This window comes from Notamacropus eugenii, chromosome 3 (assembly GCF_028372415.1).
Source record: "Notamacropus eugenii isolate mMacEug1 chromosome 3, mMacEug1.pri_v2, whole genome shotgun sequence".
Lineage (NCBI taxonomy): Eukaryota > Metazoa > Chordata > Mammalia > Diprotodontia > Macropodidae > Notamacropus > Notamacropus eugenii.
In genome coordinates this window covers 297,349,556-297,375,988 of record NC_092874.1, presented here as the reverse complement: position 1 = coordinate 297,375,988, position 26,433 = coordinate 297,349,556, and the positions used below count along the sequence as shown (strand labels likewise).

At 47.7% G+C, this 26,433-nt stretch overlaps 1 protein-coding gene across 1 annotated transcript; it reads left to right on the top strand.

Annotated features, from left to right (window-relative positions):
- Nucleotides 1-322: 322 nt before the first annotated feature.
- Nucleotides 323-17,978, top strand: LOC140532086 (SUN domain-containing protein 2-like). The gene is made up of 17 exons (XM_072650632.1): nucleotides 323-453; nucleotides 1,131-1,330; nucleotides 1,887-2,021; nucleotides 2,271-2,366; nucleotides 2,637-2,730; nucleotides 4,196-4,292; nucleotides 4,937-5,032; nucleotides 13,464-13,715; nucleotides 13,870-13,947; nucleotides 14,678-14,721; nucleotides 15,073-15,238; nucleotides 15,553-15,774; nucleotides 15,956-16,040; nucleotides 16,250-16,365; nucleotides 16,517-16,684; nucleotides 17,529-17,621; nucleotides 17,865-17,978. Exons 1-17 carry the CDS (start codon nucleotides 323-325, stop codon nucleotides 17,976-17,978), a joined length of 2,187 nt encoding a protein of 728 aa, XP_072506733.1.
- The last annotated feature ends 8,455 nt before the right edge of the window (nucleotides 17,979-26,433 follow it).

Here is a 26,433-nt window from a genome sequence, read left to right as displayed (position 1 = left end):
AGGGCAGCGCTTCACCAGGGAAGCCACCTGCAAGAAGATGTCACGGCCAGCTCAGGCACAAAGCTGGCAGGCTTGGCCCTGGTGAGCAGCCACCCTCAGCGTCTGGGAGACACTTCAGAAACTCTTTAGGAAAGCGCCTCTCTGTCCCAGTGCAGCCAGCTTTCCTTTTGGAGGAATCCATCCCTCCCCTTCAACGTCTCCCCCATCAGGCTCTTCTCAGGGGGTCCCAGAAAATCACACCTAGTCAGTCAGTAAGCACAGCTTCTCATTACTTTTTGCTTCTTCCAGGAATTTCTAGCACTTCTAGAGTGAGATTTTGATGATGTCTCGACGCAGTCAGCGCCTGAGCCATCGTTACCATGTTGATGATGATGGAGGCAGCAGCAGCAGCAGCAGTGGAGGAAGTTCCCTGGTGGCTGGTCAGCACACTGCCTTCAAGGACAGTCCCTTAAGGTAAGCCACTCCACAGCGACCCTAGGTCATCTTCCAGATCACAACCACTCAGGGCAGCCAAGGGCCTGGCCAGCTTCCATGTGCACCTTTCTTTCCTGCCCCCATCTTTGGTGGAAACATCACTCTAGTGCTTTCTTTCCCCACAAATGCGAGAATTTCCTGTCCCCAGCACCGTCTCTTCCCCTTCTACCCCAACCTGGGCTGCTGCTGCCTTCACTCTCTGAGAACAGGAACTAGGGAGGGGTGACTTTGAGCATTGAGAGGGCCAGAAACTGAGGCTTAAAGCTGGGCAGGGAACAACCATCATGTGGCCCAGTACCCACGGTTTCTGGGGTGAGCTGCAGGGCCTAGCAAGAGCATAGGAAGCCATGGGGGTGATGGACCTGTGGGGGAGGAGACAGGTTCAGGTGGCTTTAGCTCCTCTTGTACCTCATCATGGTGGTTCCATTTGGAAAGAGGCCCTGCCTGGCCCATGGGAGCTGGGGATTTGTTCCAATGTTATAAAGGATTCATCTGTTGAAGGAATAAGAACAGAAGAGGGCTTTGGGGATCATTTCTTTTCATCCTAGAAGCTCCTTGAAAGTCTCTTCCTCCTCCAGGCCTTTCTCCCCCTGTTTTTCTCCTGCTTCATCTCCTTCACCCTCTTTCCTTTGCTCTTCATGCTTGGCGCCCCCCAGGACTCTGAAGAGGAAATCTGGCAGTGTGAAACGCCTCTCACCAGCCCCTCACCTGGGCCCTGCTTCCAATCCTCACACTACCTACTACAGTGAATCAGTGGTCAGCGAGTCCTACGTCAGGGGCCCCCGGGTCGCCTCGGTGGACAAAAGCTCCATCCTACAAGATCAGCTGGACAGCGATGTCTACTGGAGTGAACGTGGTGAGCTCTGGCCAGAGCTTGACAAACCCGAGGGCTTGGGCTGGGGAGAAGGAAGGAAGCTCCTCCCTGTCTTCTAAAGATTCCTAAGGAGGCTAGTGTCTGTTGGGAGTTACCTTACTCCTCCAGGTTGGCTCATCTCCCTGGATCCTCCCAGGTGGGAGATCCTTCCATTCTCCTGAAGCCCCTCAGTCCCATAGATGGCACTTTTCCAGATCTGGCTGACAATAACCATGCCTCCTAAGGCAGAAGGCCACCTGGTTTTGTGCAGCCAATGAGCTAAAAATCATCTTTACATGTTTCAGTAAAGTTCCATTACACTTAAAAACATAAAAAGTGTTCTTACCTCATACAGACATAGGAAGGGGGCCAGATTTTGCCCTTGTGCAGAACTCCATTCCTGCCCTAAACCACATGGGGGGGGCTTCTGGGTTCAGACCCCCAAAGGGGTGGGAAGTCTGAATTCTGAAAAGTTCTGCCAGGTGTTCCACCTCTGGCAGCTGCTGTTGCTGGAAGCCTGAAGCTCCCTGCTTATCAGGCACCTCCATGCTCTGTGCAGGTGGGGACTTGGTGAGGAGGAGGAGAGGCCTGGGAGGTGCTGAGAAGAGTAAAATCAATGGACTGAATGAGGGCAAAGTCACCTATGATATCTATGGATCTTCCTCAGGATACTCCTCGGAGGATGACTCTGCAGGTAGGCAGCACTTCCTGCCTACTGGAACTCCATCCCCTGGACGCTGCCCCGTGTACTTTGAAGGGTGCCCCATCCAGGGGGGATGGGGAGAACATAGATTTCAGATAAAAGGATAGAGAACTCTGCAGTCTGGCTCCAGGTGGGGGTTTGGAGGTTGGGAGGGCCCAAGCCTCAGCATGGTAATGGGGATGCCTGAGGCCCACTTGTGTCTCCTTCTGGGTGGCTCCTCATGTCTTCACTTTCCTGCAGGGCACACACTTATGGACCAGCCTGGCTCAGCATCCTCATTAAGGAATGCTGCCTCCCAAGTTGTTGCTTTCTTGTGGGTGGCCATCACTTTTCCAGGTGGGTTCTGGGAGTGGGTGGGCACACTGCCCAGGGCAGTCCCTGCTGTGGGCCCATAAGAGCTTCCTCATTCCTATGCTGGGGCACACCAGGCCTGGGTGCTAACCCTAGGACAGTGTGTGGAGACAGGCTTTTATGGCAGGATCCCCAGGCACAGCTAGAAAGCCTTGGGAGATTCAAGGAGCAGCTGCAGAGTGGGCAGGCTGGGAGCAAGCTAACTCTGGGATAGGAGGGCGAAGCCTTTGAACCCCTCTGCTGGGACTTTTACAGGTTGGCTCTTTGGCCTGTTCTACTGGTGGCTGGGCACTACCTGCTACCGCCTGACCACAGCTGCCTCCCTGCTGGACGTCTTTGTCTTAACCAGGTCAGTGAGGCCTCCCTGGGCTCTGCCAGAACCAAAGAACCCATGCTTGAAAAAGCTTCACCACGCTTGAGCTCAGTTCAGCTTTTGAGACTTTTGTGCCATGAATCTTATGACAGAAGGTCAGGTCAGGGTCAGGGGTGTGCTGGAATCAGCTGGAACCAGCTTGAACCTGCTCCTGAGTGTCAGCTACCAGTCAGGGCTCCTCTGGGTATCTAGACTGAAGAAGAAGATGGGACAAGTTGTGTGTGCCTTCACCTCCTTCAGAACTGCTTGTTAACCCTTCCCCAGCACATGCCAATCCCCATGAGCACAGGTGCTGCTCTATTCCTGAGTATCTTGGAGGAGCTGTCCCCTCAGTAGTTCCTGCCTCTCATCTCCACTGACTCTGGTGGCTTCACCTTGGCCAGTTGGAAAGTCCTGAGCTCCCAGGGGTTGTAGTCTCTTCCCAGTCCTTCGGGTAGCCAGGCCATCCTTACAGTTTCTCTGTGGGGGGTCATGTCCAGGTTTCCAGGCAGCCTCCAGGGCTGTGTCCAGGAGCCTCTAGAGCAGGGGTAGGGAACCTGCGCTCTCCAGGCCACATGTAGCCTTCTAGGTCCTGGGGTGCAACCTTTGGACTGAGGCCAAGTTTTACAGAACAAATCCTTTTCTTAAGGAGATTTGTTCTTGGAAGTCTAGATTCAGTCAAAGGGCCACCCTTGAGGACCTCAAGTGCCACATGTGATCTCCAGGCTGCAGGTTCCCTATCTAGCTCTGGATTCTTGGGGCCACAGGCTAGGCCCAGGGAGACTAGCCAACCTTGTCAGGGCTTACTCCTTCCAAGTCCCAATTTGACAAGCACTGAAATGATTTAGCCAAAAGAAGCCTGCCCAATTCACTAGCATATAAGCACATTCCTGAGAGCCCTGGGAGGGAGATGCCTTCCACCAGCCCTGTCACCTTTCATAACAACATTCACACATTTGACCAAGGTCAAATTTTCTCCTTCCACTTGACCTCGAGGGCTGTCCATAAAAGCCCAGAGCTCCCCATCGTAGCTGTCCCAGGGTGGGGGCACACCCTTTGTTGGTTTCCTCAGCAGCTCAGGGAGGGTCGCACAGGAATCTGGTGGGGAAGACCAGGCACTAATGTCTCCTCCTTCATCCCCATGAAATCCAGGAGCTTTTCAACTCTGAAGAAGTTGTTTCTGCTTCTCTTGATGCTGTTGCTTCTGGCTTCGCTGGCTTACGGTGAGCCTTGCTGAGTCCCCAGGGCACCCTGCCAGCCCAGACAGACAAGGGCTTGGGGGCAGGGCTGCTGAACGCAAGTCTGGAAGACAGAGCTTTGAAGGGGAGCCTTTAGCCTTTAGGGGAAAAGGGACCCAGGCCTTGTATGGGAAAGTTCTTGTGCCTGAAATGGGATAGACGGCCTGTGTCTCCTCCTCTTGATCCAATCCCACAAGCCTTTCTTGTGCATCTTCTGTATGCAGGCCTCCCAGACTCATGCTGCATGCCTACTATGACAGTGCTGGCTTTACATGGGTGTTTGATCTGCCCCCTCAGTGGTCACTGTCAAGGCACTTGAGGGTGGGGGAACTGGTAGAAGAGCTGAGTCCACAATGAATGGGTTAGCTGGGCAGGACACAGCCAATGCCAGCTCTGGAGGCCTTTGCCCCTTCTCACTGGGGAGAATGGACAGGGTGGTCCTCCCTGGATGGTCCCAAAAGAGCTGTACTCTGTTCAGGAACCATGACATCACTTACCCCCTACTATGAGATGAAGCCCAGCTTGGGAATGGTGACACCACAAGCTGTCAGTTACCAGGACCTCTATTCAGCTGGCATCTCCTGAAAGCACTCTGATCCTCCAGAAGAGACAGGGCTGTATGTGGACCAGGCTTGGGACCAGGAGGCAGGACTTCTCCATGTCCTCTCCCCAGCTGCTTCTTGTCCCTCATTTTTCTCATAATCCAAAAGTGTGTAATGACTCCTGAAAGGATCATGAGAGATGCCTTTCCTGAAGGGTCTTGCCTTCCAGATCATGGGGCCCATAATGCATGCACCTTCCTTGGGCCAGGGTCTGAGCCCATGTGGATGTGACACTGCCAGACACAGTCCAGGTGTAGGTCCTCATCCTGGACATGTTTCCCTTCTGGTGCCTCAGCCTCTGCCTTCATTAGCCTTTCCTCCCATGTGCTAGGTGCTTGGTATTTTTACCCCTATGGACTACAGACATTCCACCCTGCTATGCTGTCCTGGTGGGCAGCAAAGGGCAGCAACAGGAGAGAGGAGGTGTGGGAAGCAGGAGAATCCACCCCATATTTCCAGGTGAGTGCCTGGGTGAGTGCCAGGAACACTTTGTGCAGGACAGGCAGACAGTCTGCTCACAACCAAGTCTGTTCCAATCAACCCCAGAATCACTCAGTCCACTACCATTTCTTAAGTGTGGCCTACTGTGTGTCAGGCACTGTGCTAAGGGATGGGAATTCAAAGAAAGAATTCAAACCCAAACAAACAAGCCCACAGTCCCTGCCCTGAAGGAGTCCCCGAGTCATGAGGAAACAACTAGGTACAATGGAGATCTACCAGGACAGATGGGAGTGAAGCAGTAGAGGGAGTTGGCTATGCTGTTTCTTCTGTGGCAGCCATACAGACTATTACCATACCATCTTTGAAGACAGTTCTGGCCTGGCAGGATCTTCCAGGTGGTGTCCTCTCCTAGCGCTGTCTTTGAAACAGCTCTGCAGCACTATGAGGCATCAGAGGAGGGGGAAGCAGGATTAGCCAGAGGAAGCTGCTTTTGTTTCCATTTTGTAATGAACAAAAGTCTGTTTTATTTCCCTTCTCCCTCTCCCACCCATTCAGAAAAATGAAAAGCAAACCACTTGTAACAAATGTGCAGAGTTAAGCAAACCAGTCCCTTTTTGGCCATGTCTAAAAGATCTATGTCTCCTTCTGCCTCCTCAGGTCATCTCTCTGTCAGAAGTTGGGTCATTTTCCAGAAAAGTACTTGGTCACTGCATCGATCAGAGTTCTAAAGTCTTTCAAAGTTGCTTCTTTGTGGTTCTTCTCACTCTGCTCTGCACCAGTTCATACAAAGTCTTCTCAGGTTTCTCTCAATACCACCTATTTCATTGTTTCTTAGAGCACGGTTGTATTCAATCCTTACACCATAATTTATTCAGCTCTTGCCCAGTTCGGGGGCAAGCCAGTAGTTTCCATTTCTTTGTCTTTGCTGTTTGAGTGCCAAGTGTGTGTCATGCAGAAGATAGGTCATTCATCTCAGTGGTGACAGTCTCTTCTTAATGGTCTGTGCTGTGGGGCAAGAGATGAGAATATAAATCCAGGCTATAATGAAGCCTTCATTTAGTAACCTCGATTTATCCATGGATTTCCATCTCCAAACTCATCAATCTTTGCCCCAGGGCCACTCACAAGCAGCATTAGGAGACTCTCTCACCTTGGATATGCAGATCCCTGGGGAGCCAGGGTCAGAAAACCTGGGCTCAAGTTTGAGCTTTGCCACTTGCTAGCTTTGGGACCTGGGGCAGTTCAATGCCAACCTCTCAAGACTCAGCCTCCCGCGTTCCCCCGCTGCCTTCAACTGAAATCATAGTTGCCTCCCCCAAAAGGCCTTCCCTAACACCTTGTCACACAGTGAAGTGATTCTGGAGGGGGGGGGGGTCTCCAGAAATTGGTAGCAGAGCCCAGACTATCAGAGTTGATCAAGCTGGGAAGACTTGAAGGCTGTGTGCAGATCCTGGTGTCTGCCCACCAGAAGCTTGGCCACCAGGTGATTGGATTTGGGGAGTCATGATGACTTGGGAAGCAGATAAAAAGACCAAACAACCTTTGCCTTCTGCAGCCACCTTCTGTTTGTGGACAGAGGTCAGGGGACCTCAGAGAAGGACAAAGAGTACTTGGTCTCCCTCAGTCCTCACACAGTCCAACCACAGTCTAAGTGGTTGACATTATTCCAGTGTAATCTGAGGGGTGACATGGAGTGGTGGGATAAAGGACATGGCTCTAGAAACAGCAACAGATGAGGTGCTGGATGTCAGATGCACAATGAGGTCCACGATTTTGGACACAGCCAGTGTCAGAATTTGATTTGTCTGACTTCTCATGTCAGCTGCAAGGAGTTTTTTTTTCAGATGTGGGGGGGAAAACAATCAGTGGAATGATCACTCACAGGCAGAAGAATTTGGAGGAGGCAAATCAGCCTCAAGGATTAGATTTCATCACATTTTTAAAGGCAACTAAAAAACCCCATAGTTGCTATTCCAAATGAGCATAAGGCAACAGAGGGCAAAGGAAGTCCAGGAGGAAGCTGAGAAGATCATTTTGTCCTTGTGACCCCAACACTCGGCATAGCCTGTTACACTTAGTGGGAGTGTATCAGTGTTTGTTGGCTGTCCTTGTACTAAGTCCACAAAACAACGTGCAAGGGAAGAAGACACAACTATTATTTGTCAGTAAGAAAGTCCCCAGGCACAGGATACATGATCAGCACCAAAAGATGTCACAACGAAACCAAAGGACCATCTTCACGGAATGAGAAATGCTGGTTACACGAATCATTTCAGCATCAAGGACCAGATCAGTGACTGGGCCCCACAAAGGTCAAAATCCAGCAAGTTAGAAGAAAGGGGGACAAAAGGGGAAAAAACATACCGTACAGCTCCAACAGCTCCAGTCCTTCCTCTTCAGATGTGTCAACCACTCAGGCACGGCAAAAGGAACACTGACTCATAGCATCGTTTCCTAAGGATGTTTGACTGCTGCCCCAAAACATCACATTCCAGTGAGAAGGCCAGCAATCCTAGAGGCTGCCTCCGTCAGAGACCAGCGGCTCTTGGCAAGCAAAGAAACCAAAGGCAACACTGGATCTGAAAATAGGCCACTGGCGCAAGAGAAGAAGAGGGTGGTGACTAAAGGATACAAACAGTGGCCCCGTGAAACGGCAAACATCAGGAAGGGCCCTCAGCCTCCCTCTTCAGCTCAGTCCTGAGAGTGGAGGCCCCCAAATTCTTGAGTCAGCTCCTTCCCCTCTCAGTGACTCACCTTGTTAGGAAGCTGTTCCTGCCTCTGAAATGTGCCACAACTTCTACCTTGCCAGGACAAGCAAAGCAACTCTAACCCTGTCCATGTCCACAAAGTCTGAAAACCATTTTCACGTCTCCTCATCGTGTTGTGTGTTTCCAAAAGTTTTCTTGATATCATTGGTTTTTACTTAACCTACCTTTCCCAGTGTGTCTTCTCAGAAAGAGAAGCAGGGAATTTGGAAAAACCCTGCAAAGCTTGTGTGATCTACTAGTGAAAATCATTTTGAATTAGGTACATCTTTACACACACACACACACACACACACACACACACACACACACACGCACACATCCCACTGACGTTGAAGACTTGTCTCTAGCTTTTGCTTTCATGTGACCCACCTTGCTCAGTGTATCCTTCCCATTTTGCCCTCCCACAGAGCCAGCCCTTAAGCAAAAGAATAAACCAAAAAGGGGAAGAAAAGTTCAGCAGAACACAGCAGGCGAGCCCAGCATTAGATGCAGGTTCCCTGCCAGTATTTCCCACCCTAGCCAGGACGGGAAGGGAAGAAGATCCTCATGGGTCATGTCTGTTCTTTCCATTTCCATGGTTGTCTGTGGTGCTTGTTTTCTTGTTCTCCTCATTCATTTATTCCACTTTTCCCCAGTTCATGTAAGTCTTCTAATTAAGCAGAGTTGTGGCTTCGTACAGCATAGTCATATTTCCTTGTATCCATAAGCCACTCCTCTGTCAATGAGTTCTTTGCTACCAAAGAACTTTCTTAGTGGTTCAATTGGTATGGCACTGAATAAGTTAATTTAGGTAGTTTTATCATTTTTATGCTACTGGCTTGACCTACCCACGAGGAGTGAGTACATCTCCAACTGTTGAGATCTCTACGTATGAAGAATGTTTTGTAATTGTGTTCATATAGTTCCTGTGTGTGTCTTGGCAGGCAAACTCTCAGGTTGTATACAGTATACAATTGTATACAGTTATTTTCAATGGAATTTCTCTTTCTATCTCTTCCTGCTGGATTTTCTTGATTAATATATAGAAATGCTGATGGTTTTGATGGGCTTCCAACTTTCTTTAAGTAATTGTTTGAACTGGTTTTGTTTTAAACTGGTTTTTTAGATGACTCTCTAGGGTTCTCTTGGTAAACCATTGTATCATCTACCAAAAGAGATAGTTTTGGTTCCTCATTGCAGTTTTTTCCCTTCAGTTTCTTTTCTGCCTTATTGCTATATCTAGCAGTTGCTGTAACTGGTACAACACTGAATAGCAATGGTTGGCAATGGACTTTCTTCCTTTACCGTGATCTTACTGGGAAGGCTTATCCCCATTACATATCATGCTTGCTCTTGGTTTTAGTTAGATAATACTTATTTTAAAGAAGACTCCATTTATTCCTGTGCTTTCTAGTGTTTTTCAACAGGGATGAGGCATTTTGTCAAAAGCTTTGTCTGCACCTGTTGAAATCATATAAATTTGTTGTTTATGTTATTGATATAATCAGTTACATTTATAGTTTTCCTAATAATTGACCCAGGCCCAACTTCTTGGTATCAATCCAGCTTGGTCACAGTGTCACAATATATCTTTGTGATATATTCCTGTAATCTCCTTTCTTAGCATTTAATATTTTTCATCAATATTCATTAATGAAATTGATCTATAGTTCCCTCTCTTGGGGAGACGTGACTCTCCTTGGTTTGGGTATCAAGATTATATTTTTGTCATAGAAAGAATTTGATAAGATTCTATCTTTACCTGTTTTGCAAATCGTTTATTTAGTGTTGGAATTGATTACTTTTTAATCATTTGGAAAAATTTGATTTAGTCCTGGGGTTTTTTCTTAGAGAGATCATTTATAGCTTGTTTCGTTCCTTTTTCTAAGATGGGGTTATTTAAGGGCTCTGTTAAACAGGACTATTTATATTTGAAAAATTCATTTCATTTAGATTTTCATTTTTATTATTGGCATGTAGTTGGGCAACAAAGCTCCTAGTAATTACTTTTATTTTCTCTTCATAGATTGTAAATTCACTGTTTTCATTTTCTGATGTAATAATTTGGTTTTCTTTTGTAAAAATTAAATTAGCCAAGGATTTATCTATTTAATTGTTTTTCTCAAAGCTTATAGTTTTATTTATTAGTTCATTGGGGTTTTGTTCTTTCAATTTCGTTCATCTTTCTATCGATTCAAGATTTTAATTTTGGTGTTTAATTGGGAAGGGATTAATCTGTTGGTTTTCTAAATATTTTAGTTGCATGTCTAATTCTTTAATCTGTTTCTTTCTCTCTTTGATTGATGTAAGCATTTCAAAATATACATTTCTCTCTAAGTCCTGCATTGACTGCATCCCCAAAATTTAGTTATGTCATTGTCACCATGAAATTGTTAACCATTTCTATGATTTGTTCTTTGACTCATCCATTCTTTAGGATCCATTCTGTAAGATCCATTCTTTTTCTCCAACTCCTCTATTTGTGTATCTTTCTGTTTCAAGCATATTTCTTGTAAATAACATATTGTTGGATTCTGGTTTCTAATCCATTCAACTGTATTCTTCCATTTTATGAGTGAGTTCATCCCATTCCCATTCACAGTTGTGTTCATTAAATGTATATTTTTTTCCATGCTATTCTTTTACACTCATCCTTTTGTTTTTTACTCTGTCCCTTCTTCAGTAGTCTTTTGTTTCTGACCTTTGCCTCCCTTAATCTATCCCGTCATTCTTCCCTCCCCCTCACCTTTCTCTTAGACACCTTTCCTCCTACTTCTCCTTGGGTAAAATGAATCTCTCCATCTCCTTGTGTGTGTATGTGTATTCTTCCCTCTTTCAACCAGTTCAGATGAGAATAAGGTTCGTGTTGCCTGTTCCCCTCTTCTGTCCCTCCCATTGTATAAACTCTTTCTAGTGCACCCCATTTATGAGATAACTTTCCCCATTCTTTCTCTCCTTCCCCACAACCTTCCAGTGCATTTCTCTTCTCCACCCTTCCATTCTTTTGAGATCCTCACAACATAATACAGTCATTCAGGTCACTATCTATTTAGACTGCTTCTAGGACCCGTGGTGATCACAAAATTCTGAAGTGGTTACATGTATCATCTTGCCACACAAGGGATCTAAACAATTTGCCCTTTTTTAGTGACTTGTGATTTCTCACTCATGTTCACCTTATTATTCTTCTCCTGAGTTCTGTGTTTGAATGTCAAATTTTCTATTCTGTTCTGGTCTTTTCATCAGGAATGCTTGAAAGTTCTCTATTTCAGGAAGGGTCCTTATTCCCCTGTAGGACGATACACAGTTTTGCTGGGTAGTTTAATCTTATTGTGGGCTCTAATCCTAGATCTTTTCCACTCCAGAATATGATATCCCAAGCCCTGTACTCCTTTAATGTGGAAGCTTCTAAATCTCATGTGTCCTGACAGTACTGGATTATTTCTCTCTGGCTATTTGCAGAATTTTCTCCTTGACCTGGCAGTTCTGGATTTAGAACAGTTGCTGGGAGTTTTCATGTAGGGGTTTCTTTCAGGAAATGATTTGTGGTTTCAAGTTCTACTTTGCCCTCTGATTCTAACACATCGGGGCATTTTCCTTTGTAATATCTTAAAATATTATGTTGAGCTCCTTTTTTGTTCCTGGCTTTTGGATAGACAAATGACTCTCCAATTCTCTCTCCTCAATCCATTTCTAGGTCATTGGAGTTTTGTATGAGATCCTATACATTTTCTCTTGAATTGATTTTATTTTTTGTTGTTGTCTCCTAGAGTTATTAGCTTCTATTTGCTCAGTTCTAATTTTTAAGGAATTCAGTATTTTTGTGCCTCTTTTACTAATTATTCATTCTTTTCTCATATCTTTCTTGTACCGCTTTTTAAAAATTTTTCCTCTTCCACTCTTAAAATCACTTTTTGTTCATTTTTATCTCATTCTTTAACTCTTCTAGGAATTCTTGTTCAACTCTTATCCAATCTACCCTTTTTCTTGGAGGATTTGCTTAAAGATATCTTCAAGTCATTGGCTTCTTCTGTCTTTCTGTCTTGAGCCATAGTAGCCCTTTGTGGTCAGGTTCAGTTTTGTTTACTCATTCTTCCAGCCTATTTCTTGACTATGAACTTGATGTTGGCATTGGGCTCAGCTCACCTCTGGGCTTTCTTAGTTCAGTCCGCAAACTTTCAGTGCTTCCACAGTGGTGATATCTGTTCACTGCTATTCTTGTCTGAGTTGTGCAAGTTCCTGACTCAGGTTTAGGTCTTCTGGCTTGCGGGTGCTGGAGTTTCTGTAGAATGTTATTGGACTCAGTCATTGTTAGCACACTTTGAGGTTCTGCAGGTTCAGAGGGACCGAACTTATTGACTCTTCTTGCGTCTGGGTCTCCTACCCGAGGTATCCCACTGCAGGACTAAAAGTGAACATTGAGCCCCCAGCTGTGCTCTGGGGCTCAGGTCCAGAACCTCTTTGCAGAACCCCTTTCTTGATCAGTGCTCAGCTAGGGCCTCGCTCACTCATAACTGCTCCTCTCAGCCCTACGTCTGTAGCCTAGAAGAGTCATTTGGCCCCCTTCATGCTCCCAGGATAGCCTGGGATCTGCTCCTGCTCAGGGATTCAGTTCTAGCCCTTTTACCATCCTTGGGCAATGAAATGCTTCCCACTGTCCTGGCTGCCATTATGTTGGGCTCCTGGCCAGCCCCCACCTCAGTGTCCACAGCTCTCTTATTTCTTAAGCTTCCCTGGGCTGGAGAAATGACGCACAGGGATGTTTTCTTGGCTTTCCTCATGAGAATGTGGTCTGGCACATTATCTAGATGGTTAGAGAGGAGGTGGGCTGGGCTCATCAAAAATGCCCACCCTCCCTCTGTTCTCTTGGTTCTGCCCCTGTGCTGTGTGGTTGGTGGGGAGGGGACCTTCTGCATGCTTAGCCTCCTTTGTACCTCTTGGGGAGGTCTCTGACCTGGCTTTTTGCCCTGAGCTCTCTCAGCTTCTTTGCCATTTCGACCCTGGTGACCCTGGCCCTCCCTCATCACTCTCCTGGCTCACTGCCGCAGTGTCCTGAGTGGCCTCCCTGCCTCCAGTCTGTTCTGCACTCTGCTCTCAAAGGAACTTTCCTTAAGAACAGAGCAGACCAAGTGACTTCCCTCCTCAGTCAATGGCAGGGCCTCCCCTTTGCCCCCCAGAGGAAAACAGCCCCACCCTGTCTTTCCAGCCTTAGCCTCATTGGTCTTCTGTACTCCTTTCACACTCGGTGACCCTACCCAAATGGCTGCCCCCATGCTGAGAATTCATTCTGGTGCTCTTTCTTCCAGTCAGCCTGTCAACCCACACGTATTTATTAAGCACTTCCTCAGTGCCGGGTCCCGGCCTAGGGGACACAGGTACACAAAATGAAACCATTCCCATTGATCAGGAACTTCCATTCTCAGGCGGAGACCAACAATGCTTACGTTTTTGTAAATAGCGTAAGTGTGAAATGAAGAAATCTGCCGACAGCAGTTAAACGACCTGGTGGCTTTTAATGTCCTTGTCTCCTCCATTCAAATGGAAGTTCTTCGTACACAAGAAAGGTTTCCTTCTTGGTCCTTGTGTTCTCAGCACTCAGCCCCACCTCGGGCACACAGTGGTGCTTAACAAATGCCCAGTGCTCCTTGTTCCTCCTCCTAAGAGACTTTTCATCTTTGTGTGTTTTCCTCCTTGTTCCCAAGGCTGAACAGCATGTCCTGTCCAAGGTTCATGCCCTAGAAAGGCGGCTGGAAACTCTGGCTTCTGAATACTCTGCACGTTGGCAGAAGGAGGCCATCAGGCTGAAGTTGCTGGAGCTGCAGGGGGCCAGTGGGAATGGAGGTGGAAAAAGCCTGAGCCACGAGGATATTTCAACTCTCCTGGAGGGCCTGATGAGCCAATGGGAACCCACCCTGAAGAAGGACTTCCGTAGGGACACCACTGCCCACATCCAGGTGAGGAGAACGCTCTGCTAAGAAGACCAGGTCGGCAAGCCCAGCTAGTGGAAGGCATAGAGGTCTTGAGGTGAGGCAGCACTCTGGGCTTGGCAGGACCTGCCAAGTTCTCTGGGTCTTGTTGAACGCCTGTCTCCTTTTTTGTGGTCTCCAGGAAGCACTCACCACCCTCAGGGCAGAACATCGGCAAGATTTGGATAATGTTCTAAAGAAGATTTCTCAGGCATCCCAGGTAATCCAGAAGCTCTGACGCTTCTGGAGGCAGAGACACAGGGGATGGAGGGCGGGGGGGGGGGGGGGGGGCGGGGGAAAGGGTGCGGGGAGGGGGGGAGAGGGGGCAGAGACGTCTTGGGGGAGGTCACTTGTAGCTGGAAATGTTGGTGCTGCTGTCAGTAGACCTAACACTTGCTTACAGGTTTCTGGCCAGATTCCATACTTGTATGGGAGCATATTCGATTGACTCATTGTCCCTGAGAGCTCCTGTCTGAGGACTCTGGATCCCCTTGTCCGAAGGATAAGCAGAGAGCTTACTGATCTAAAGCAACCTAAGCCTCCTCCTGTAGCTCCTTTCTGGAACCCCTTTCCTGTACTGAGCACATCCATGCATGAAGACTAGGGAGGGATAAGATTGTCAATGAGAAGACTGTAACTCAACAGCTGAGTTTGAAACTCTTTTCAGGGACTGAGAAGTGACCTCACCACTCTAGGGAAAGTGGTTCATGCCTAATCTCAGCTGAGTTGGGGTCTCTGTCAGATGCCTCCTCTTGGTGGGATGATAAGAGAGGAGTCCAGTCTTTGAAAGGTCTAGCCCAAACTCAAGGTCAAGATTTCTGGAGCCCAACAGTTTGCAGAGACTCAGATCCTCCTTAGCAGACAGAGGGTCCACCCAGAGGAGACAATGAGTCCCCAGAGTGTGGTTTGGTGTTTTCATCAGTCTCATTGTGCCATCATCTTCCTTACAGGAGCTGGAAAGCTGGGTGCTTCAGCTAAAATCTGAATGGCAGAGGTAAGGCCCCAAACTAACTGGCAAAGAGAAGAGGAGGGAAGGAAGGCTAGAAAACTAGACCAGAGAAAGCACCACTGAGATTCTCTGGGGGGGTGTCAGTAGAGCCAGAATACTTGGGTTAGCATGTCCATAGGATTAATCCCAGCTGGTAAGGACCTCAGAGAGCAGATGAGGGTCCTGAGGCCTGGGAGGGAAATGACTTGCCCAGGGTCACACAGGGAGTAAATGTCAGGGAAGACTTGCACCCAGATCTCTGGTTCTGTTCTTTCCCTTTGATAGTGGTTCTGCTTGACTCTATCCTGTGTCACTAGCCAGTGGCTGCCCTTCCCTTTTCCTTTTGTCACTGTCTAGTTTGGCCCAAGAAGCCCTCCAGGAAAACATATTAAAGGCTATGGGTCCACTGGAGGCCCAGCTGGCTGGCCTGAGACAGGAACTGGCAGCCCTGAGCCAGAGACAGGCTGCAGTGGCAGAGGAAGTAGACCTTTGGCCACAGAAGATGGCAGCCCTGCGCAGTGATGTGAGTCCTCCAGTCCACCACTTAGACCACATGTGCCCCTCTCTCCAAGGTGGGCTGCCTGAGCATCTGCCCAGGGAGACCCAACCCTCTAAGGTGTCCACTGGGGTCCAATGAGATCTTTTTTGGTAGACCTGAAAGCAGTGGAAAAATGCCAGTCACTTGGTTCACAACCGTCCCTTCCCTGGCACCAGGAAGACATGCATAGGCTCTGAGCTCTCAGAGTCTTTCTAGACACCCCCTCCCCAGGTCCCCTGTCCCGGCCCTCTTTCTTCCTTACCTCTACTGTTTTGTGGATGGTCTCTGGTGGTTTCTAGGTGGAGTCTCAGTTCCCAGCCTGGATCAGTCAGTACCTTCTTCGAGACAAGGGCGCTAAGGCTGGGCTTCTTCAGCTGGAGGAGGTACAGGCCCAACTTCGGGACCTGGAGCACAGAATCCTCACTCAGGTGGCAGAAGGGCAGGTCAAATCTGCCAGTGAAGCTGCTGCCAGCCTGAGGCTGACCCTTCACAAGGAAGGAGTGACTGGGGTCACAGAGGAGGTGAGGCCTGCCCCATTCCCTGTCTGCCTGTCGGAGGTCATGGGTTTGCCCTGAGAGGAGCCTCCAGGGAAGGAAGGGGAAGCCCTGGCAGAGCAGGTAGCACACGTGGCCCTCTGGTGAAAGGGCTGGGCCAGTTCTGCAGGCAGCTAGGCCCATGAGTCCATCCATGCCTGTCTTTTAGGATGTGCACCAGATTGTGAATGAGGCCCTGAAGAGATACAGTGAAGACCGCATTGGGCTAGTGGATTATGCCCTGGAGTCCTCAGGTAGGTAGCCTGTAGAAAGCCAGAGGGCTGGGGACATGATGGTTGCCCATTAAGGGACAGCAGGAATTAAAAACTCATGATGCCCCTTATGGGACGGGGCAGTTGAAGGGCTGATGCCCTGGCAGTGACCCCTCATCTTCAGGACTACCTCTGTGTCCTGCCAGCCCTCAGCTGCCCCCACCTCACTTCTCTCCCTCTTGTTCTTTCAGGGGCCAGCATCATCAGTAGCCGCTGCTCAGAGACCTATGATACCAAGACGGCCCTTCTCAGTCTGTTTGGCATCCCCTTGTGGTACTATTTCCAGTCCCCAAGAGCCATCCTCCAGGTATGACAGAACAAAGGGCCCCCAGCTTGGCTCTCTGCCATCTCCCACCTTCTGTGGGGGCTGGGCTCTCAAGGTGGGAGGATTACACAATGGAAATCTATTCCATTGGCTGCCTACCTGACTTGTCACCTGACTTGTCTTCTGCCCACAGCCAGATGTTTACCCTGGCAACTGCTGGGCATTCCGGGGCCCCCAGGGCTTTGCTGTGGTTCGATTATCTGCCCGCATCCACCTCAGTGCTGTCACCTTGGAGCATGTACCCAAAGCCCTGTCTCCCATCAGCAACATCCCTAGCGCTCCCAAGGATTTTGTCATCTTGGTGAGTATCTGAGCCTTGCAGCTCTCCATTCCAGTATGCCTGACAGCCATTTCTTAACAGCAGCATTGTGAGGTGAGGAATGGAAGGATGTGCCCATTTTACAGCTGGGATATTGAGGCTGGTCTCTGGACTCCACAACCAGCCCTTTCCCTGCTCCCCCTCTTCTTAGAGAGAAGCCAGAAGAGGACAGCTGACAGCAGTCAAGATTTCAATGCTGTCTCAGGGTCCTTTTATACAACTCCTTTATACATGGGTGCCTCCATGGCCAGGTGTCCCATGGGGGAGCTGAGTGGGGATGATGAGCACCATTCCCTACAGTCACCTCCTTAGGGCAGAGTTGGAATGTCCTCATAAGGAGGATGTGGGTGAAAAAAGTGGAGCCAGAGGAGAAGAAGAAACGTGTAGGGGAACAGGATGCTTCAGGACCTAAATCCTGATAGATGAAGAAACTGAGGCACCTACAATTAAATTGTGTGTCCCAAAGCCATTCAGCAGCTTAGGGGAAGAGGCAGAGAAGGAGGCCAGGGGCTTGGAGGGAAAAGGATCTGTCTACTGAGTTAGTGAGAGATGCTGGAAGGTGAGGGGACCAAAGAAGGAAACATCATGGTGGCTTTTGCTTTCTCCCCTTTACTCTCCCCAATGTATCCCCCCCTACACCCCCTTCCTCCTCCTCTTCCACCTTCTCCTCCACAACCTCCCCTTCCTTTGCCTCCCTGGATAGATCTGGATTCATGTCTTAACAGCATGACCTTTCCTCTAACCCCCTCCCATCCATCCATCCATCCATCCATCCATCCATCCATCCATCCATCCATCCCTTCCCTTTGCTTTTCCTTCTCTGTAGGGGCTAAATGAAGATTCACAGTCGGAAGGGGTGGCCCTCGGGCACTTTACCTATGATAATGCTGGGGAGTCCATTCAGACCTTCCACTTTCAGGTATGGAGGGCTGGCCCCACAGTGTCCCAGGGAGGCTGGTGCTCTTGAAGGCTAGATCACCAGCCATGGGGATGCTGTGGCTTTGCTAGGAGCTGCAGTTTGAGCCAGGACCCCATGGTTCTGATAGCAACCTGAGGGATAACATTCAGCCACTGAAGAAGGCCTGGGGGGGACGGGCTCTGGGGTCAGGATGTCCACCAAGGGATCACGAGCCTTCCTGACCCCAGTCTCCTCTTCCCACAGGGCAATGACACAGCCCCATACCAGGTGGTCGAACTTCGGATCTTAAGCAACTGGGGTCACCCTGAGTACACCTGCATTTACCGCTTCCGCGTCCATGGGAAGCCTGCCAATTAGCCTCTCCCCCCCAGGGCCTTTCCCCTCTTTCCCCCTTCAGCCCCTCCCCTCCCCCAGCAAGCACTTCATCCCACTTTCTCGCCCTCTCCCACACTTCATCCCTTATGGCCACTGTGGCTTCTGGGAGAGATACAAGGTGGGAGCCTACCACCATGGAGCAGTTTGGCCCCACCCTGCCCTCTCTGATGGAGAGGAGATCACCAGCTCAGCTATTTGTTTCACTCCCCATCCTCTTGAGGGTCAGGTGGCCCAGCTCCCTACCAGGCCCTGCCTGCCCTCAGGAGGTGTATACACAGCTATGTATGATATGTTGAAGGTGAGTCAAGACATCATGAGGGCCTTATTATGCTCAGCAGCACTCAGAACCACAGCTTAGGCCACCTTAGCTTACCTTGCCCAAGAGTCTAGGTCAAAGAACTTGGTTTATTGAGGGCATGACAACTTGGGCAGTTCCAAAGGGCAGACTGGTAGACAGTCTGTCTTGGGCATGCCCCAGCAGGTGGCTAAAGCTCCCGTCCATGGTAGCATGCATAGTTCTCTTTACCATGGGGCATGATGGGGGCAGTCTTTGAAATCTGAAGTATCTGGGACTGGCCACAATTCCCTGGTGTTAAGTTTATTGGGATAGAGTTGGGGTTAGTTTTTTGGAGTTAAGGCTGGGATGGGAGGGGAAGGGCAAATTCTTTGGCCCTGCGGGCCCATTGTATTATGTATATAGATAGATATTTATATTTATACATAGATCTCTTTGTTCTTTGTTATCAGACAGAAAAGCTACGGGCTTCATTTCCGGCTTCCTCCCCCTGGGGCCCAGGGTGATATTCACTCCAGCTCCAGCTTGGGCTGGGGGGCAGGCTGTCAGGCACGGATCCTCACAGTGACATTGCCATCCTTCCTGCCTTTTACTGTAGGAGGGAAGGCAGGCCTTCACACCACAGGGCTGGCCACTGGTCCCTGAAGCAAGCAGGGGCACTCACTCATCTGCAGGCTTTGGGGGTCACCAGCAGACAGTGGCAGGCTGACCCTAGCTGGCCCTCAACCCAGTTTGCTCCCTCTGCTTCTGTTCGCTTACCAGGAAGCTGGCGTCTGAGCAGCCCTGCATAGGAACCTACAGATGGGGTCTTAGTTCTTCCCCATCACAAAGGCTACTGTTTAATTCTTTACTTTGATTTTTTAATCAACAAATTCTAATTTATGCCTATGCAAATATAAATTTTCCCTGGGATCTGTGGCTTCTCCTTGTCCACCTGTTGCTCTTGAGGCCAACTTGGAGTAGTGGGGAAAAGAAGGTGGTATTCTGGTAGAAACTCCCTGGTTAAAGGGCGGCTTCCTTGCTGCTGAGTGAGGCCTGGGAGGGATTGTCCTGGGCATCGAGAGGGAGCTAAGCCCAGGCCTGGGCTGGGAGAAGCAAAGCTGGGTAAGGGAACCAGAGGAGGCTTTCTCATTTCTGCCTGCTCCTTTAAAGCTCACCCAAGGCCTCTCCTGGTCTTAATCCTCCCTCAGTGTGCCCAAATTGATGTTTTATACTTCCTTGTGTGTGTCTGCATATCCATACATAAACACACACCTATCCAGACAGACATTCCTCTGTGTGCCTGCTCCATCTTTCAGGAGCAGGACAGCTTTCTAAGGAAAAGAGCTTTGTGTCTGCCTTGGTCTCCCCCATAGCTAGCACAAGGCCTGCCACCCAGCAGACACTTTATCTGAGCATTGCTATTCACTTCAACTCAGGTGTAAAGAAAGAATATACTCTACAGCCTTCTCAACAAGGGGTCACCAGCATGCCTTTGACAGCTCCAGCAAGGGTTAAACACATCACAAACTGCCAGCCGTCCTCTTCCACTTTCAGACAGCTCAAGTTGTTGGGAAATTTGTCCTGAAATCAGGCTGAAATCTATCTTTGGGCATCTTCCACCCACTATTCCTCGTTCTTTCATCCTGGGTCAAGCAGAACACGCTAATCCCCCTTCCACATCACTTTTCAAATAGTAGCATTAGAGAGTGGCTACTGCGTGCCAGCCACTGTGCCGAGCACTTTACAAATATCTCCTTTGATCCACACAACAACCCTGTGAGGTAGGCACCATTTCTAGACCCATTTTCCAGATGAGGAAATGTAGGCACAGAGGTGAAATGACTTGTCCAGGGTCACACAGCTGGTAAGTATCTGAGGGAGAATTTGAACTTGGATCTTCCTGCTTCCAGGTGCAGAGTTCCATCTCCTGTGCCACCTGAAGACAGTTCTCATGATCCTCTGACAGCTTCTCAAGGGCCTTACACCATGTTCTTGGAGCCCTTCATCCTTCTGTTCACCCTTCTCTGAATGCACCTCACCTTGGTCATTTCTTTCCCACACTGTGATGCTCAGGCCTGAACACTGCCCTCTGGCTGTGGTCTCCTCAGGACAGACTTGGGCTGACCTATTACTGACCCCCCTTCCTAGATCGTAGGCCTCTCCATGCCCCTCAGGAAGGCACTGGTCATTCCAACCATCAAGTTTAACTAGTGATTCACACAGACACTGCTATCCCCTAAAATCCCCAAATCCTTTAACAGGAGCCATGGCTGCATCACCCTCCCCCACTCATTGGTTTTTCTTTTCTAATTCTTGTTGAGGACTCTGCTTTTACCTCCACTGGATATTTTCATTTGGATAGAATCCTAAATTTTAGCTAGCTGAAACCTCCTCCATCCTATCAGTCATGTGACATCTCCACCCCTCCCTCCCAGCTCTAGCATTGGCACATTTGGACAAGCACACCTTGTGCTATTTCACTGAAGTCGTTGATAAAAATGCTGAACAAGCACGGAGAAAAGGGGAGATCCCTGGGGCAATCAGGACAATTCCCCTGAGACCTCCCAGGGAGCTGGCATCAGCTCATTAGCCAGCACTCGACAGGTAGGGCAATGTAACCCGTTAACCCTTTCCAAATCCACCTGTCATCTGAGATTCAGACTTTGCTAAAATCTGACTGCACTTTGCAGAATTGCTCTGATCCAAGCAAAGACTAGCAGCTCATCAGGCACCATTTTACAAGGGATCTGGGATCTTGGCAGCGTAGGCAGGAAATGCACATTTTTATCCCGTGCAGTTCTGCCCTCCTGTCACGAAAACAAACTGCTTCGTGGACCAAAGGAGAGATAGTGCTCAGAGTCTGATAAAGTGCTTGTTCAACTGAGGTTGGAAATGGCTTTCTTGATGGAGCAGTTCCCACCTGCTTGATGAACTCATGCACCTTATATAAAGCAGTGAACAGGAAGGGAGAGTTCAGGATTCTCTGTCCAGAGTCACTTGCCCATAATGTCTCATTGAGGCACAAAGCACAAATGGGGCAAGAACATAAAATCAGGGTTACCTAAGGGACATTTAGAATAGGCTGGAGCTCACCTTGAGATGGGAGAGAAGGGAGAGTGAGGTTAATAAACCTTTGCCTCTATGCTTCTAACTTAAGGGGGGAGTGGTGGGGGGGAAGAGTTTAAAAAGGAAAGTAAGTTAATCTGGGTCCTACAATTACCTAAAGGTAACCTGTCCAATCCAGTAGGCAGAGATGCAGAGATTTTACAGAGCTCTAGGGAGCCCAGCCTCTTAACAGGCATGACCTGGATGAAGATCCCGACCAGGAGACTGAGAAAGGGCAGTCAAACATGAAGGAAGAAAAACAGGTGAGGTTGGACTCATGAAAACCTGGAGAGAAAAGAGTGGGAAGGAGAAGAAGACCCTGGATTCAATCCTGGGTCCGTTACTCTTCTCTCTTCATTCTACTTCACTCAGTGATCTCATCAGCTGCCATGGATTGAATCACCCTCTCCATGCTCATGATTTCTCAAATCTACCTATTCTGCCTAAAACCCTGTGCTGACCTCCAGTCTTTCATCTCTCGTTGCTTTGTTGATGCCACAAATTGGATGTCGTGTAGACATTTTCAACTCAACATGTCCAAAACAGAACTCTTCATATTCCCCCTGTTCTTTCCCCTCCTACCTTCCCTATTACTGTAGAGGGCACCACCATCTTCCAGGCTCCTAACCTTGGCATCATCTTCAAATCCTAACTTCTGTCCAAGGGATTGCCAAAGATTGTCCAATTTACCTCTGCAGCATCTCTTGTGGATTTCAGCTTTGCAGCACCTCTCATCAGTTTCACCTCTCCAACATCCCTTGCAGATTTCACCCTTCAACATCTCTCAGATTTCATCTTTGCAGCATCTCTGATCAGTTTTACCTCTCCAACATCTCTTGTCCATTTCAGCTTTGCAACATTTGTCATCAATTTCACCTCTCCAACATCTCTTGTCCATTTCAGCTTTGCAGCACCTCTCATCAATTTCACCTCTCCAATATCTCTCACAGATTTCATCTTTACAGCATCTCTCATCGGTTTCACCTCTCCAATATCTCTCACAGATTTCATCTTTACAGCATCTCTCATCGGTTTCACCTCTCCAATATGTCATGCAGATTTCACCCTTCAACGTCTCTTGCAGATTTCACCTTGGCACCATCTCTCCTCAGGCTCACCTCTGCAGCATCTTTCAAAAACAGAACTTTCTTCTCTGATGCTGCCCCTACCCTAGTCCAGGCCTCATCTCCTGTGCACTGTTGTTTTCTTATGACTCACCATTTATTTTATTTGTACAAAGTAGTGAAGAATCATACCATGGCTGGGGGAAAATGATGTTTTAGGATTTAAACAAGTTCTTTCATTTTGAAACATCTCTTTTGAAGGCTTGGGACTAGCAATCTTAGCTCCAGCATCTTTGGGTTTGGACTCAGCAGGCTTCCCAGCCTTGGAATCACTGGGCTCTGTGTCCTTAGAATCAGACTTGGCTGCCGTGGGATCATACTTGGTGACCTTGATGGCAGACTTGGTGACCTTAAGGTCACTGCGCTTTGGAGCCTTAGAGTCAGGCTTCATGATCCTGAAGCCTGGACGTTTGGTGGCAACCCTAGGACCTGGATGCTTAGTGGCCACCTTGTGGCCAGCATGCTGGGCACTTGCCTCAGGGATCTTAGCCCTAAGAAGTTTGACCTCGAAGGCCTTGGTGGCTTCATGGCTTCTGCTTGGACCTTGGGAATTGTTTGGTTTCTTTGGTTTACATCTTCTTCAGCTCCTTCTTGTGTTTCTTGGCAAAGCATGTGTTTCTCAGAAACTTGGAGTTGACCCATCTCAGAGACATGTATCACCGTGACTTAGGTTTCCTGATGCCATTTCTGTGCCATTTTTGTGATTGGTTGTGGCTAGTATGGTTCTTAGACTTAGCCATCTTTACACAACAACCTTCACTAACAGGCATTCCACCCACTAGAAGAAGTCAAAGCTAGAGACAGGAAAGGTCATGCCTGCACTACTGCAGTATTTCCTGGTGGATGTGCCTCCCTCAAGTCTCTCCCTCCTCCTTCCAGTTGTCAAACTGATTTTCCTGAGGTGCAGGTCTATGCCACTCAACTCCTCAATAAACCTGTGACTCTCTATTGCCTCCAGGATCAAATACAGAATCCTCTCTGAACGAGAGTTCAAAACCCTCCCTAACCTAGCCCTCTCCTGCCTTTCCACTCGTCTCCCACTTCACTACCCACTTCTTCAATCCAGTGACACTGGCCTCCTGACTCTTCCTTGCACATGACCGTCCATCTTCCATGCTGGGAATGTTGTCCCTCCTTTTCTCTGCTTCCCTAGCTCCCTTCAAGCACCAGTTAAAATCTTACCTTCTACAAGAAGCCTCCCCCAACTCGCCTTCATTCTGTCTTCTGCTGACTTTTTCCTCTTTTTCAGTACATTCTTTGTACTCATTTTTTGCACATTGTCTCTCTCATCAGATTGTGAGTCCCTTGAGGGCAGGCACCCTGTTTTTGTCTTTCTTTCTATTCCTACCTTTTAACACACCTGGTGCATGATAAGTATTTAATAAATATTTATTGACTGAATGATCCTATTAAAAGCTGCAGAGCGATGGATGGAGGATAAGGACTGAGAGAGGACTGAGAGAGGATCGGACAGTCAAGAAGTCACCAGTTTGGGTGGAATAATGAGGTTGGAGGCCAGACTACAGAGGGTAAAGAGAGTGAAAGAAAGGAAGTGAATGTGCCTCTTGTAGACAATGTACCCAATCAATAAACATTTCTCAATCCAGCAGAGGACATGAGGGACAGAAACATCCAAATGTGGTCAATGGTAACCTCATTTCTTACAGAAACACCAACACATCTGCTGCATTTTTAGTATTTTTGTTGTCTCCTTGGCAGTTTCGTTTTTGATATATACTCTCGGGGTGGTTCAATCTCACACCTAGATTGCTGGAAATTTAGCTTTTCCTTCCACAATTTTTCTCCGTTTTTATAAAGGCAGAGGGGATCTTTCTTCATGATCTTCCATCGCCCTAATTCAGGTTTTGGGAACGAGGTCATGTTCTAAACCTGTGTTGCCCTTTGTTGCCACATTTCTCTATTTGATAATGGGATCAGGTGGTGCTTGGCTAAATATTTTCTAGGATATTTTGACCTCCTCTAGGTGGCAATTGCTTTATGTTGATTCAATTTCTGCCCTTTCCTTCCTCTGTTTCCTACTTTTCACCACTTTTCACTTACTTGAGTGGGTCAAGTTGAAGCTATTTGGATTGCATGCCATCTTATCTTTCTCTCTAATTTGGGGGTTTTGTCCTCTGCTTTAACAAGATGATTTGACTGCAAAGATTATTCAGAAATGATTCCCACATCGATAACCAATCATTTCTTATCCATTAAGATACATTTTAGGCTGAGATTGTTTGGCATTTGACACACCCAGGGATTTCCTACACTCATGTTTTTTGTTTTTGTTTTTTAAATTAATTTATTTATTTAACTTTTAACATTCATTTTCACAAAATTTTGGGTTCCAAATTTTCTCCCCATTTCTCCCCTTCCCCCTAAAACGCCAAGCATTCTAATTGCCCCAATCACCAGTCTGCCCTCTCTTCTTGCCCTTCCCTTGTCCCCATCTTCTCTTTTGTCCTGTAGGGCCAGATAACTTTCTATACCCCATTACCTGTATTTCTTATTTCCTAGTAGCAAGAAAAATACTTGACAGTTGTTCCTAAAACTTTGAATTCCAACTTCTCTTCATCCCTCCCTCCCCAACCATTCCCTTTGGGAAGGCAAGCAATTCACTATAGGCCATATCTGTGTAGTTTTGCAAGTGACTTCCATAATAGTCGTGTTGTGTAAGACTAACTATATTTCCCTCCATCCTATCCTGCCCCGCATTGCTTCTATTCTCTCTTTTGATCCTGTCCCTCCCTAAGTGTTGACTTCAAATTGCTCCCTCCTTCCACTGCCCTCCATTCTGTCATCCCTCCCACCCTGCTGATCCCATTCTCCCCCACTTTCCTGTATTGTAGGATAGGTTTTCATACCAAAACGAGTGTGCATTTTATTCCTTCCTTTAGTCGAATGTGATGAGAGTAAGCTTCATGTTTTTCTCTCTCCTCCCCTCTTTTTCCCTCCACTGAAAAGTCTTTTGCTTGCCTCTTTTATGAGAAATAATTTGTCCCATTCCATTTCTCCCTTTCTCCTCCCAATACATTTCTCTCTTGCTGCTTAATTTCATTTCTTTAAGATATGATCTCATCCTATTTAATTCACTCTGTGCTCTGTGTGTGTGTGCGTGTGTGTGTGTATGTGTAACCCTACCAACTACCCAAATACTGAAAAGTTTCAAGAGTTACAAATATTGTCTTTCCATGTAGGAATGTAAACAGTTCAACTTTAGTAAGTCCCTTTGACTTCTCTTTGCTGTTTACCTTTTCATGCTTCTCTTCATTCTTGTGTTTGAAAGTGAGATTTTCTTTTCAGCTCTGGTCTTTTCATCAAGAATGCTTAAAAGTCCTCTATTTTATTGAATGACCATTGTTTCCCCTGAAGTATTATACTCAGTTTTGCTGGGTAGGTGATTCTTGGTTTTGGTCCTACTTCCTTTGACTTTTGGAATATCATATTCCACGCCCTTTGATCCCTTAATGTAGAAGCTGCTAGATCTTGTGTTATCCTGATTGTATTGCCACAATATTTGAATTGTTTCTTTCCAGCTGCTTGCAATATTTTCTCCTTGACCTGGGAACTCTGGAATTTGGCCACAATGTTCCTAGGAGTTTCTCTTTTTGGATGTCTTTCAGGTGGTGATGGGTGGATTCTTTCAATATTTATTTTGCCCTCTCATTCGAGAATATCAGGGCAGTTTTCCTTGACAATTTCATGAAAGATGATGTCCAGGCTCTTGTTTTGATCACGGCTTTCAGGTAGTCCCATAATTTTTAAATTGTCTCTCCTGGATCTATTTTCTAGGTCAGTGTTTTTCCAATGAGGTATTTCATGTTATCTTCCATTTGTTCATTCTTTTGGTTTTGTTTTGTGATTTCTTGGTTTCTCATAAAGTCATTAGCCTCCACCTGTTCCATTCTAATTTTGAAAGAACTATTTT

Bases quoted from the DNA above. Each gene is read 5' to 3' on its own strand.
- LOC140532086 (XM_072650632.1), top strand. From the start codon at position 323: ATGTCTCGACGCAGTCAGCGCCTGAGCCATCGTTACCATGTTGATGAT. The intron at 16,041-16,249 runs GTAGGTAGCCTG...TTGTTCTTTCAG, and splicing joins TTATGCCCTGGAGTCCTCAG to GGGCCAGCATCATCAGTAGC. The intron at 16,685-17,528 runs GTGAGTATCTGA...CCTTCTCTGTAG, and splicing joins CCAAGGATTTTGTCATCTTG to GGGCTAAATGAAGATTCACA.